The 15,231-nt window shown below is 41.5% G+C and overlaps 1 protein-coding gene across 2 annotated transcripts; it reads right to left on the bottom strand.

Annotated features, from left to right (window-relative positions):
• Positions 1-122: 122 nt before the first annotated feature.
• On the bottom strand, positions 123-14,240 carry LTV1 (LTV1 ribosome biogenesis factor). 2 transcript variants are annotated; one of them, XM_070952107.1, is made up of 11 exons: positions 14,130-14,240; positions 12,027-12,158; positions 11,379-11,567; positions 10,932-11,019; positions 10,311-10,455; positions 9,817-10,060; positions 9,147-9,274; positions 3,851-3,987; positions 2,507-2,559; positions 1,116-1,316; positions 123-469 (listed from the first exon to the last, which is right to left on the bottom strand). In XM_070952107.1, exons 1-11 carry the CDS (start codon positions 14,130-14,132, stop codon positions 356-358), a joined length of 1,434 nt encoding a protein of 477 aa, XP_070808208.1. In that variant the 5' UTR covers positions 14,133-14,240; the 3' UTR covers positions 123-355. The 2 variants fall into 2 exon arrangements, with proteins under 2 accessions (XP_070808208.1, XP_070808200.1); XM_070952099.1 differs by lacking the exon at positions 14,130-14,240 and adding an exon at positions 13,543-13,678.
• Between the last annotated feature and the right edge of the window lie 991 nt (positions 14,241-15,231).

The following is a 15,231-nucleotide window of genomic DNA, read 5'->3' on the forward strand; positions in this document are numbered from 1 at the left end:
TGTAAAGAGCACTCAATGAATTTGGTGATTGGCCAGCATTCAGTGCCATAAAAAGCTACTGGGCATACCATCCTTTTAAACTATAAAAGTGAATTACTTTTATTATAAAGAAAGGTGACAGATGAATTTGAAAAGGGGGTTTATTGTTGCTGTGAAAATAGAAATACATTACCCTGATTTTATTGTTGTGGTAACCAAAAACTGTTTCCATGTAAGTAAACACTGGTGGTTAGACATATTTAAACAACACATTGTCATTATTTTTACTCTTCTGGTGTGTTAAATCAAAAGTATCTTTTCCAGTTAGCAACCAGAAGGAAATAGCCATCGTCCTTAACAAGAAGCAGTTCTTCCATTATGACAGCTTGAGTCCTTGAAGATTCTGTTTCACGTTAAGCAGCTCTTTCTCTTGCCTTGTCTTCTCTTGCTTGAAGGCCGACTTGTTTGCTTTCTTTTCTATCCTGCGTTCCTAATGGGGAAATAATTTACAATATTAATGTACCGCTTCATGAAAGTGTTCTCAAAGCAATCAGCATTGCAGATACAATGTCAGCAATATCTGGCTCAGAACTCTTGGCAGAAGAGGCTTAGTGCACTGAAAGGAGGCCTAATTTTTCAGATGTTAATCATTCCCTTCATACTTTTTAAAGTAGGGTGCAGTAGACGACCAAAATTCAGGGCCCAGTTGTAGTTGTAAGTGGAGGACTACCTGTAACTTAAAATATTTTTTTAAAATCCCCCTGTGTCTCTACCATGTAAGAAAAACAACTAATTTATTGATATTATCCTTTAATTTTACCTTAGGCCTGCCATAGCACAACTTCTAATTAGGTTCATGTCATTTCTTTGTTCATTGGGATGGTTTTACAATTGCAAGTTCTACGTGTATGAAGCCACAATATCGCTAAAGCTAAATTCAGTGCCTAAATGGGAATCCTAAATAATCTATTTTGAGTTCCATCCTGTGGGAATAATATATACACTAAGCAACATTTCAATTACTTAATATATATTTGAGTTATGACATAACAGTAATCCACTTTGCTTCAGTCAATTACAGGTTAATAAAGTTAATTAATTAAATAATTTATTTTAAAAATTAAAATAAAACTTACTTTTCGCTCTTCTTTGATAGCTTGTTTCCTAGCTTTCCGATCCTCCTTACTCTCATCCTTAGAGCGTGGCTGTGTGGATATTCTTGGCAAATCAGAGTCATTAATCCTTTGCATGCACTCAGTCTGTTTAGCTGTTGGTCCTCTCTGAGGCAGAACATCTAGTGGGATTCCTGTCTTCTTAGACACTTTAATTGATTTAAGCTATAAAAAATACATGGAACTAATGAATATTTTAAAACAATGAGTTAACTGGGTCAATGAAACTTGCAGAAGCCAAAATACTAAGCCAGGTAATAACTGAATAAAATGTTTAGGTGCCATTGGGAGGAAAAATTGGTACCTACCGTATGTTAATTCATGTTTGATATATGAATTCCTTATACATACAGTATATATTCATTCACTCATTCATCCCTGTTCAGCACTTTGATAAATTACAAGATGGATCAAAATTGGGTCCAAGCTTAATCCTTTCCTTCCTTTCTTCCTCCCTCCCTCCCCTCCCTCCCTCCCTCTAAATCTTAACTTATATGCATCTAGATTTTGGAGGTGAGGACTACTAGGAAAGGGCTAACTTTCAAAGAGGCAGACCACAAACTCTACATTATTTCTACAATATGTTATCTTGTTATCTCTCTCTCATACATACACACACACACACACACATGGCTGTTCAACTCACACAAAATAACTTTGGATGGTGTATAACAATTGAATAAAACAGCAGGTGGATAAAAACAATAATTATAAAAGGATAAAAAGAAATAATTAAAATAAGAATATTATCAAAACATTTTAAAATATACAAACCTCATGGAGACAGCAAGAATAGCAATCACAATGGAGGCAACTAAAATTGTCTCCAGTTCCCAAAAACCCGAAGGCCGGATGATATAACTAGGTCTTGAAGAACTTCCTAAACGAATAGCAGGGAATGGGTGAGCCTAACTTTCAGAAGGGGAGAATGTTTTATAAGGAGAATGTCCTGGCAGAGAAGGCCTGCCTCCTGGGACCCATCTAAGGCAAATCCCTGGCTGATGGAAACCATAACACGTCTTTCCTGTTATATCTAAAGGGAAGTCAATTTGTGACTTTTTTTTGCCAGGTACTGGCATTTATTTCCAGTTTCCAGCAACATTTTGGAGAAAATGGATTCCCTTAACTATCATAAAAAAGTTGTAACTTTGAATCCAGTTACATGATATTTCAGTGTACCATTACAATGATTACAAACCATAAATTTGGGCTCAATTATGGTGGTAAGTCAAGGACTACCTGTAATTAAATTAAAAATCCCCTTAGTCAATTTTTTGAATATACTGCTAATAATTCTTTGGATCCCATTCATTGCAATAATAAGTCTTTAAAGTGTAATGGAAACTTCCACTCACCTTTTTTGGCACCTCAATAAGTTTTGGATGATTGTATAAATTTGAATAAGTACCTTAAAGAGAAGACATAATATCAAAGGTTAGCTTATTAACAAACTAATTTTCTCCTGAACTTTTGATTTGAAATGTTATTAATAAACAATTTTTAAACCTCAAAATATCTATGGAGGTCTTTGAGGCTAATGAATGTGTATGATAAGTAGGTATATTAAAAAAGCAAAAGCTGCTTAAAGGAAATGAGTAAACTTGACCCTTAGCAAAAGTAGCATTATTCCTATAAAAATATTTATAATTCTGCACGAGGTGCCCTTAGTACTCTCTGTTTTATTACCCAAACTAGGTAACTCTGCATATTGCTGTTGCTATTAAATGCCAGATTAAGAAAGCCTTTTATGGGTGACCTGATGCGGATTGTTGAGATGTGACTAAGTCTGGAAATTTCTCTTGGAAATGTGCCTATGTGAGTCCTGTGTGAAGCAATTGTTATATGGGAGTCTCTGATGGCTTTCAAGGGCACAGCTCCACAAGTTACTGGATGTGAGAGTCTGTTCATTAAATTGGGGTCTAAGGATCAGTTGAAATCCCTGCATCCTGCTGCATAGCAACATCCCTGCCTGAGCGCCTTGACTCCATCTCAGGGTTGATAGTGGAAATCCCTAGGCCTGGGGAATTTCAATCTGCATTCCTTGGGAATGGGCTTCAGGGTCCCTCAGGAGTTCATAATCACTATGACAACTGTGGGCCTATCCCAGGTCATCTAGGACCAGTGGTCACACATTTAACCTCTTGTTTTTCTGTTCTTGTGGCAGCAGTGGCATAGTGATCTGGAATTGGAAGACCTCTCTGTGGCTCTCCTGTCATGGTAACCTTGAGATTCTCTGGTACTGCCCTCTATCTATCACAGGAAGGCTGGACCTATTCGATCAGTTCGTCTATGGTACCTAATGGGCCCGGAAGGGTTCCAGAAGAGATGGGGGTTGTTCTTAATGGTCTGCAGCATACTCTGGTTCTGGCTGTCACTTGGAATAAGAGGCAAGGCTTTGGACCAGATCATGACCATACAACCTCTCCTGGTTCATGGATCCTGTCACTTTCCAAGATTCAAGGAACAGCTAAGGGAGATGAAACGGGCTAAGAGATATCTGGAGTGTTTCTGGAGTTCAGTGAGGAGTGAACTTGACCTAACATGGGTGAAGTTTTTAATGGTTTTTATACAGTATATTCTTTATTATGTGCATGGCATCCAGAGTAACTATATGAAATGGGCAGCTAATACAAATATATATGAATGAATGAATGAACGAACGAACAAACAAACAAACAAACAAACAAACAAACACTCACTTAAAATGGATTCACAATCCCATTTTTCTTTTGGTTTTTCAATGATTAAAGTTACCATTTCTTCAATCTCATCTTCTTCCTCATTCAAGGGCAACTCTGTTTCTTTCTCGGTTTCAATTTCATCAAGTTTCACACAACTTTTAAAGAAAAAGAAAGATACAGAAGGAAAAAAAGCTAAATTTTAAATTTTAAAATACTGTGATTTTTAAAAACCTGTCAGCTTTTCTTACTTAAATCAGTATTATTTAGACTAGCTATTTACCTGACAGTATGGTCATTAAGTAGATAATCAAGGGACTGACCCAATTTTATGACTTTCTTTAGTGGCGAGTTATTAAATAAACATTGCGATTATAAAGTATTTTTTGCCAGAAACCTGAAATAAATGCTGGGTTTTGACAAAAACATCATAAATTGTGGTCATATGACCATGGGACATTTATTTATTTATTTATTTATTTATTTATTTATTTATTTATTTATTATTTATTTATTTATTTATTTAAATTTCTATACTGCCCTACTCCCAAAGGACTCAGGGCGGTGAACAGCCACAGGATAAAACACATAAATACAAAAATTTAAAATAGAATAAAAACTAATTAAATAATTTGGCTGAACAAATTTAAAATACCCCATAATTTAAAAACAAATTAAAATTTACATTTAAAAAGGGGAGAAGATTTAGGCCAGGCCAGCTTGATGAAATAAAAAAGTCTTAAGCGCGCGACGGAAGGTGCGCAGATCCGGGATCCTCCGTATCTCCAGGGGGAGCTCGTTCCAGATCGTAGGTGCTCCCACAGAGAAGGCTCTTCCCCTAGGGGCCGCCAGTCAACATTGTTTGGCCAACGGCACCCGGAGGAGCCCCTCTCTATGGGAGCATACTGGCCGGTGGGAGGCTATTGGTGGTAGCAGGCGGTCCCGTAGATAACCAGGTCCTAAGCCATGGACCGCTTTAAAGGTGATAACCAGAACCTTGAAGCGCACTCGGAAGACCACCAGGAGCCAGTGCAGCTCGCGCAGGTGTTACATGGGAACTCCACGTCGCTCCCATAACCACCCGCGCGGCCGCACTCTGCGCCAGTTGGAGCCTCCGAGTGCACCTCAAGGGAAGCCCCATGTAGAGAGCGTTACAATAGTCCAGACGAGAGGTGACCAGGGCCTGAGTGACTGTGTGTAGAGAGTCCTGATCTAGAAAGGGATGCAACTGGCGGATCAGGCGAACCTGATGAAAAATCCTCCCGGTCATGGCCATCAAGTGTTCTTCTAAAGACAGCCGTGAATCCAGGAGGGCGCCCAAGTTGCGAGCCCTTTCCGTGGAGGCCAATGATTCGCCCCCAATAGTCAGCGATGGCACCAGCCATTGCAAATGACTGTAAATGCAGGCTGGTTGCTGAGCTCCTAAAATGCATTCATAGTTTGGAACAGTGTCATAGGTATCTTTTGGAAAGGATATTGTAACTTAGACTGGTTGCTAAACAACTGGTTCATAGACCTGTTAACATTGTAATCAGTAATCAATCCAGATATAACCAAAGTCTTAACTAAGTTCTTTCCCCAAATGTACCACAGCCATATGATTTAAAAATTATTTTAAAAATATATTCATTTTATCACCAGATGTTTTACTGAACTCACTAGAGATCAATTTAAAAAGATACCAGTAATTAAAAAGATTCCCTCCTTTTAGGATTAGCAGAAAAGATGAAGCTCAAGCCATCTTTGGCATGTTTTAAAGCGGGGATTGAGGGGTTTTTTAATTAGGGTTTTTAATAATCTTTTAAGGGGAACTGGGAGGGCGACCAAAGGGGATGGGGGGGGTAATCCACCTAGGTCAGGGCCCAGCCTGGCACAGGGTAACGGTCTGGAGGGCGCAGGACGAGGGATTGGGGATGTCATCAGCACGGTGGATGGGAGGGGCAGATATGGCGGGAGCAGAGGACCTTATCTTGTGCCGGGGGTGCGCACTCGCTACTTGAGAGCGATTGCGCGCCCCGGTCCTCAAGGCTCCCCTCGGATACTAGGTGGCTCAGATACTCAGGACCTGGGCCTCCGGCTGATGCTGTGCAACGCCAGGTCCATGGTAAATAAAGCCCCCCTCATTTACGATCTTATTCAAGAGGGCGGAGCGGACCTGGCGGGTATTACGGAGACCTGGTTGGGCCCGGAGGGAGGGGTCCCTCTGGTTGAGATGTGTCCACCAGGCTTCAGAGCATTCCATCAGCCGAGGGCCCAGGGGAGGGGCGGGGGGTGGCGGTTATTATTAACGAAGGTCTGGGTCCGAGGGAGACCACTGTGCCACAGATTGCCGGGTGTGAGTCCCTCTTTGTGAGATGGGGTCATGGGGTTCAGATGGGCTTGCTGCTTACGTACCTAGCTCCCTGCCGCGTGACAACGGCCCTGCCCGAGCTACTCGACGTGATAGCCACGGTGGCAGTTGATACACCAGGCTTATGGTCATGGGTGATTTCAATCTGCCGTCCGTTGGTGAAACGTCAGAGATGGCTCGGGAGTTCATGGCTTCCATGACGGCCATGGACCTGACCCAGTTAGTTCATGGCCCCACGCACAGGGAGGGACACACGCTGGACCTGATTTTTGTCTCTGGCCAGTGGTTGAGTGGTCTTATTATAGGGGATATAGACATGAAACCCTTGTCATGGTCAGATCACTCACTCCTTCGTCTGGACCTTCAAACTGCTACACCCCGCCGCAGGGAGGCGGACCCAATTAGATGGATCCGCCCCAGGCGCCTGATGGATCCTGATAGGTTCCAGACGGAGCTTGGGCCAATTCCTGAAGATCTGGCACACGATTCGGCCGAGGACCTGGTAGCTGCCTGGGATCGGGCGGCTGGTGGGGCCTTGGATCGAGTTGTGCCTTTGCGGCCTCTGACCCGGTGTCGATCCCTCGCGGCTCCTTGGTTCACCGAGGAGCTGAGGGAGATGAAATGCCGGAAAAGACGCCTAGAGAGCGGTTGGAGGGCCAGTCTCGCTGAATCTGACCGAACACTGGTAAGGTCGCATATTAAGACCTACCTAGTGGCGATAAAGACGGCAAAGTTTAACTACTTTTCCGCCTCTATTGCGTCATCAGGGAATCGTCCGGCCGCCCTGTTCAGGGTAACCCGCTCCCTGCTCCATCCGGGAGCGCGGGAGGATCCCTTGGAAGGCAGGGCGGAGGATTTCGGACAATACCTGTATGACAAAATCGCTCAGATCCGGGGGGATTTGGACTCTGACTGGGTAGATCAGGGCAGGGTGACGAGGAATAGTCTTGAGAATGTTACCTGGGAGGAGTTTGATGCTGTGACTCCGGATGATGTGGACAGGATTTTGGGGAGACTTAGTGCGGCCACATGTTTACTGGACCCGTGTCCCTCCTGGTTGGTACTGGCCTCCCGGGAGGTTACACGAGGCTGGCTCCAGGGTGTTATCAACGCTTCGTTGAGTGAGGGTCACTTCCCCGCCGCCTTGAAAGAAGCGGTGGTGAGGCCTCTCCTCAAGAAGCCGTCCCTGGATCCGGCAATATTGGCCAACTATCGTCCTGTCTCCAACCTTCGCTTCCTGGCGAAGGTTGTTGAGAGTGTGGTCGCGCGACAGTTTCCACAATTCTTGGAGGAAACATCCTATCTAGATCCGTTCCAGTCGGGTTTCAGGCCTGGATACAGCACGGAAACGGCATTGGTCGCATTGGTTGATGATCTCTGGAGGGCTCGGGACAGGGGTTGTTCCTCTGTTCTGGTCCTGTTAGACCTCTCAGCGGCTTTTGATACCATCGACCATGGTATCATGTTGCACCGGTTGGAAGAGTTGGGGATGGGGGGCACCGTATTACGGTGGTTCTCCTCCTTTCTCTCCGACCGGTCGCAGTTCGTGTTGGCAGGGGGGCAGAGGTCGACCTCAAGGCCTCTTATATGTGGAGTGCCTCAGGGGTCGGTCCTCTCGCCCCTCCTGTTCAACATTTATGTGAAGCCGCTGGGCGAGATCATCCGTGGCTTTGGGGTGAGATACCACCAGTACGCTGATGACACCCAGCTGTACATCTCCACCCCAGGCCACCCCAACGATGCCCTTGAAGTGATGTCCCAGTGCCTGGAGGCTGTGCGGATCTGGATGGGGAGGAACAGGCTCAGGCTCAACCCTTCCAAGACTGAGTGGCTGTGGCTCCCGGCATCCCGATATAGTCAGTTGACTCCATCACTGACTATTGGGGGCGAGTCGTTGGCCCCCACAGAGAGGGCTCGCAATCTGGGAGTCCTCCTGGATAGGCAGCTGTCCTTGGAGGAACATCTGACGGCTGTAACCAGGGGGACCTTTTGTCAGGTTCGCCTGATCCGCCAGTTGCGGCCCTTTCTTGATCGGGATTCCCTGTGCACAGTCACTCATGCCCTCGTCACCTCTCGCCTTGACTACTGCAACGCTCTCTACATGGGGCTCCCCTTGAGGAGCACCCGGAGGCTCCAACTGGTCCAGAATGCAGCAGCGCGGTAGTGACGGGAGCAGCCTGGCGCTCCCATGTAACACCGCTCCTGCGCGAGCTGCACTGGCTCCCAGTGGTCTTCCGGGTGCGCTTCAAGGTGTTGGTTATCACCTTTAAAGCGCTCCATGGCATAGTGCCTAGCTATCTTCGAGTCCGCCTGCTGCCACCGACGATCTCCCATCGACCCGTGCGCTCCCACAGAGAGGGCCTCCTCGGGGTGCCATCAGCCAAACAGTGCAGGCTGGTGACCCCCAGGGGGAGGGCCTTCTCTGTGGGGGCACCTACCCTCTGGAATCAATTGCCTCCAGAGATAAGGAGAATCCAAGACCTCGGTGCCTTCCGCCGTGCCCTTAAAACCTTCCTTTTCCAGCAAGCCGGGCTGGCCTAATTTTTTAAGTGTTTTTAAGTGTTTTGTTTATTGTTTTTAATTAATGGGGCCAAATTTATATATGTATATTTTAACTGTATTTTAATATTTGTACTTGATGTTTTTACTTGGCTGTTCACCGCCCTGAGTCCTCAGGGAGAAGGGCGGTATACAAATTCAAAATAAAATAAATAAAATAAAATAAATCTACGACAATCATTGCTCAAACTCTACATAGAGAAGAAAAGCTTGGCCGAAGCCTACACTGCTGTTCGGGCATGAGGCAATACTTCCTAAAGTTACTTTTAAAGGACTGAGTTAATTATGCTTTAAACCACAGGTCTTACATTAGTAATATTACTGTTCTATCTATAAACTGTTCACTGTTGAACAGGTACACAGAAATTTTCTAAGAAACATACTATCCAGTAAGAACACTTTACATACTCCTTTGCTTTCTCTCTGAAGTAGTCATTCAAAACTTCCTGTAATCGAGCACTGTCACTTTGGATGAAACCTTCTAATTCAGCATTATCCAGTGGTCCAATTTCATCATCATCAAATCGTTCGAAAAACTAAATATAAAATATATATATATATTTAAATCAATTCCATATGCTTTCAATAACAAACTTAGATCACAACCCTCAAATACATTTTAAAACAAATTTAAAATGTATTTGAGGACAATTATTTTACATTCCCTCCCCTTTATATAACCAACATTTTCTATTGATGAAAAAAGCTCATGAAACAAAAGTTACTGTTATCCCAGTGATCCCCTTTCTATCTAATTTATATAGCCACTTATCTCACAAACAGGTGATTCTGAATGGCATACAACAAAACTAAAACAATAAATATCTAAAACCATCATTACTGGCAAATATTAAAGTGTTAAAAACTAATTTTTTTAAGGCAAAAAATAAGGTACAAGTCAAGGTAAGTCACAGCATTAGATGCAGTATTATAAAACTCCTTAAAATTCTTAAAGATAAGCACATTAATAGAGCAATAGTTTTACATACAAGGGGTGTTAAGAGATCAGAATTAAAATTAAGTAATATTTTCCAAGTATATGCCAATAATTACAATAACTGTTGTAAGTTTATTTCACCTTCTCAAATCTTTCATCCAGAAGTGTCAGTTGTTCATTTCTTTTCATGACTGAAGAGGTCATGGAATACTCTGTGAAACGGCTCTTGGTTTCTTCTTCCATGAAGAGAAATTCTTTCATCTTCCCTTTAAAATCACTGTCATCTGACAAAGGACCCTCAGAATCATATTCTTCATCACTCTGAAAATCTTCTCCATCCTCTTCCTCCTCCACATCTTCCCAAGCATCTTCGTCTTCAGATAAGCTGGCAATAGCATATACATTAATTGGCTTCCTTAGATTTACACTTCATTTTACTAGTATGCTGATTAATACTTCATGATTTTTCATGTACTACTGTACAATATAACTAAGAATGAAATAGTAATCAATCAAGACCTGAAAAAGGTATAAAGAGTGGAATAATTTTGATACACCCAGTATTGGGATTCCCTCCCTAGGAGAAAACTGAGTAAGATAATAAAAGTATAGTAGTATGTTTTTCATTCCATTACCAAGAGAGTTCCTTCTCTTGTTCTAGGCTTCCAGGTTTATTAGCTGTTAAGATGAAGTCATCTTCAAGCAGATTATCTGGATTGTCAAAATCAAAGTCATCATCTAGTGCTGCAATAATGTCGGGATCAAGATCCGGTCTAGGCCCTATTGTTAGATAAAAGACCACGTTAAAAAAGCAGTTTTGACAGGATAAAGTAATTTCTCAGAACTTTCAGTTTCCCTGAACACAAGTTATTTACCAAACAGAAAAAAATAACTCACTACAGTAGCAAATAGTTAGAAAATTACTTTCTCTTGTTACCCTCAGATCACACCTGAGCATTTTTCAAAAATTTTTCAGACTGAATTGAATGGAAACGTGAACAGTGTTGTCTTCTTGCCTTGATGAAAATAATGTGTTGCCTCAGTGGCACAAAGTATCCATCAAGGCAAACAACAGCTATCCTATGAAACCCTTATAATTTATCTCTTTTTACAGATTAGGACAGTAACAGAATTCCTCAAATCATATATACATCACTAATAATGTGAAGGACAGATTTAAAAAAATTTAAGGAAAAAGTTTCATTTTACACATTGAAATATAAGTGTACATTAAAAATGTAGTGTAAATGAAGTACCTGGAACAGGAGCAGCTTTGTTTAATAGTCCCACATCTTCTTCAAATTCTGATGCAAATACTGAGGAGGGCAGATTAATGGTGGGAGCCTAAAGAACAAACAATATGTAGCATTTTCTTTTAAAATGTTCAAGAGACCAAGTGTCCTCAACTGAGTTTCTAGCATATTCTTTTCAATAATACAATGTATAAATCTGTTCTGTCCTATAATAAAAAAGTTTGGAATGCTGTCAATAATTTTATTAGCAGCACTAATGTATCAAAATGAGGTTGTTTTTAGATCTATCATAAAAGAATTCAATGGGTGATTGAAAAAGGTATGCGAAAATCAAAAACATGTTTAAAAATGTAAACTTTAAATTTAAGAACTACTAGTAGTTTGATTTGAACATACATAATAGTAATTATAGGAAATACGACCACGGTAGCCAAGAACATTTTTACTTACTGGAATATATTGAATTTCATCTTCTACCTCCCCTTCTGTAGACACTACAATCCTGCCTTGATTTGGGAAGCTTGATGGAACAAGTTCAGAAGGTCCTGAAGCTTCTTTCAAATGTTGCAAGTAATTGTAATCATCATCAAAGAACACTCCATATTTCCGCTGTTCTTCTTTTCTTTTTTCATCATTTTTCTAAAGGCATTGAAGAAGAAAATGAATGAATTTAGCTAATGTTGCTGTCAAACAAAAGAAAAAAAGCATTTCCAATTACTTTCTACACATCTTTGTAGCAATGTTGATGCTCAGAGAATTCAGAATTCTTCTATTAGAAAAAACATATAGAGTAGAGTAGAGTAGAATAGGAATAGAATTAGAATTCTTTATTGGCCAAGTGTGATTGGACACACAAGGAATTTGTCTTAGGTGTATATGCTCTCAGTGTACATAAGGAGAATAAAATACATTCATCAAAAATAAAAAGATACAACACTTAGTAATAGTCTTGACATTTTTTCTGCAGTATCATTTCCCCACAATGGTCAACTCAAGCGTCTCCTGAAAGTCAATCCATAAGCAGGATAGTCTTTCCCCATCCTTTTACCTAAAGTAAGCATTAGTCTGCTTTTCTTCAGCTTTGTCATTTCTTATTACCTTTAATGTAGGCAACAGAACTCTCTGAGGTGCACTATCATCCGCCGTCAAAGGGTCCTTCTGACTTCTGTGCACTACATGAAATGTTACAGCTTTTTTCTTTTCTATGAAAGGTTTTTTCCGTCTGTGAGGCTACAAAACAAGAGACAGTTCTCTGAAAATGGAACAAAACTGATAAGGGTTTCAGTTTATCTAGGAAAAACAGGTTATTCAAATCCTCCCTAGGAATATAATTGAAAAAAACAAACAAACAATTTTTAATGCTGCACAGTCACATTACTCTGATCTGGGCAATCACAAAGACCAAATAAATAAACAAATCTGTTTCATCTTTATTTAGTTAACTGATGCATATTAAGTATTTTGAATTCTTTTAGCTTTTTAAAATGTGTTAAATGTAACCAGAATAGATTGATTTGAGCTTTGTTGGGATGGTTTGTCTGGTTCCAGGGTTGTCCAGAACACAGAGTAGTTTGTAGAGCTCTAGACATTTTCTGTCACAGATATGTTTGGATCATCCCACTGCAGAGAATTTCCACAGTGAATGTTTTTCCTATTGAAACGGTAAATTTTATGCCTAACTCTTGGTAAATTTTATGCCTATAACTTGAGATGATTCTCAAATTACTTGACTTTATATACTACATACTACTGAAATATCTCTTAAGTGTATAACAAAAAGCATAAAACCAAATCAAAGCCAAAGATAGCAAAAAGGACAATAATTAAAATAAAAAGAACTTTTCCCTAAAAGTTTTGTTTTAAGGCCTTCCTAAAATACAAACAATGAAGTTAGATTCCACAGTTCCAGTAAATTTGATACAGAGAAGACGGAAATGCAAGTTGCCAAGAGACAACCTTCATCGCAAGTAAATCATATCAGCTAATCCCAGCATATCAGGGAGGGGGAACAATGGAAATTATAAAGGAGACATTTGCTCGGTTAATCCCAACACAAACCATTTAGATTTTAAAAATAATAAGTAATTTAGATCTCATCAGGAAACAAATCAGCAACCAACACAATGCCTTCAGTATAAGAATCGGACTCCACCCTAACAGCATCTAGGAAAGTAAGGTGAACAAATACTTCCAAGTGTCACAGTTACTCCAATCTTCATGAAAGAAGACAGGAGAGGATAGTTATGATTACTTTTTCCTGGTTAAGTCCCATATCATGTGCAATTTGCAGCTACCTTTACCAGGTAGGTACCTCACACAGATATCCAAGTGGTGACAGATTGTGGAAACCACATATCTAATGGCTTCACATAATTTGGAAAAACTTATCTGTTCACAGGAAATTATTTCCTGAAAACCTAAAAAAAAGTTAAGATTTTCAGTGTTGCTTTGTGAGGCCATAAAACATGTGTAGCATCCAGACGCTGTCACCACTTGGATTTCCGTGGGAGGCTTCCTGCCGGCAAAATCCTAATTGATCTGGTCATATATCCATTTTTAAAAAAAAAAAAATATTGTAAGTTTTCAAATGGCAAAGCTGTTCTTGATTCCATACCCTTTTCATTAATGGTCCATTCAGCACAGCTGCATATTTCAATTCGCTGCGTTTCTAAGTAGCACGGCCTCAGATTCAGTGCCTGCTTGGAATTACAGGGCATCATGTGCAGGTGCCTCTATCTGAATTTTCCTGGATTTCACCCATCCCAAAATGTCCCTTCCCCCCAAGTTACAGCAGGTTCATAAATGATCTGCCACTTGTGAGATAGATTAACAGAATTGGAAGGGAGCTTGTAGGTCATCTAGTCCAACCCACTCACTCCCCCCCCCCCCACCTCCGCCCAGGCAGGGGACTCTACTCCAGAGGTCTTTAAACTTGGCAGCTTTAAGACTTGTGGACTTCAACTCCCAGAATTCTCCAGCCAGCTATGCTGGCTGGAGAATTCTGGGAGTTGGAGTCCACAAGTCTTAAAGCTGCCAAGTTTGGGGACCCCTGCCCTACACCATTTCTGTCAACGTCAATTGGAAGAATTCCGACATTTCTTTCTCAGATTATCCATCTTCCTCCATAAAAGGGCGGGAGAACTGACAACCGCAGCCCAAGACTGTCAGCCTGCTCAAGCCTGAACTTCACGCACCGCTCACCATTGTGCGAGTCTCCGACGCTAATGGCCGTCAAGCGTCGAATGCTCTACGGAAACTCGCGAGCCGAGTTCTCAAACGGGCAACTCCACACCTAACGCGCTTTGCCGCTTCCCGTTTTTCCGGTTCCGGAAACGGATCGTCAGTGTTCCCGAAGTTGTCGCTCTTAGTTTCCGATCTCGTTGGTGCACTTCTAGCCATCTTGGGATATACCAATTGTTGTTGAAAAGGGGGGGGCAAGCAAATAAATCGGCTGGCTACAATATCCAGCAAGCTCAAGGAAGATCGTCAAGAGAGAATGGAGTATACAGTTTTTCTTTCCATGCAATAATAACGTGTTCATGCCGGGAATAATCCCAACAAAATCATAAGCCTCAATAATGCGCTCTCCCTTTTCCAGCGGAAGTATTGGTAGAAAAGAGCAACGGTTTAGAAAGGGCTAGAGCGGCATAGTTGATATCATAGATGTCTCTTTATTAGGGGGAAAAAAAACCCTTTGGTATACCGGAAGTGCCCATAAAGATGAGATGTAGCGTTTTTTGCACGTGGTCTTTTGTCTGAGTGATGTGCGTCACTATGTGAAAGACTATTAAACCACTATAAATATTACAGTTTGTAATATTGAATTACAGAATAACAAGAGTTGCAAGGGACCTTGGAGGTCTTCTAGTCCAACCTCCTGCTCAAGCAGGAGAGACTATACCAATCGGAGTAAATCCCAAAGGTGCTTTTTTCAAGAAGCAACTGGAATTTCTTGTTTTTTATTTGAAGACGTTTCGCTTCTCATCCAAGAAGCTTCTTCGGCTGTGGCAAGATGCTTCCATTTCCCACCATCCAGCCAGAGCTGAAGAAGCTTCTTGGATAAGAAGCGAAACGTCTTCAAAGAAAAAACAAAGTTCAGTTGCCTCTTGGAAAAAAGCACCTTTGGGACAACCGTGGCCTCGATGACAGAGAATCTATATAGGCAATCTGAACAAATGGCTGTCTTGTCTCTTTTTTAAAAATCTCCAGTGATGGAGCACCCAGTACTTCTGAAGACAAGCCATTCCACTGATTGTTCTCACTGACAGGAAATTTCTACTTAATTCTAGATTGGATCTCTCTT

This window comes from Pituophis catenifer, unplaced genomic scaffold (assembly GCF_029215685.1).
Source record: "Pituophis catenifer annectens isolate HBS135680 unplaced genomic scaffold, rPitCat1.0.hap2 SCAF_1, whole genome shotgun sequence".
Classification (NCBI taxonomy): domain Eukaryota; kingdom Metazoa; phylum Chordata; class Lepidosauria; order Squamata; family Colubridae; genus Pituophis; species Pituophis catenifer.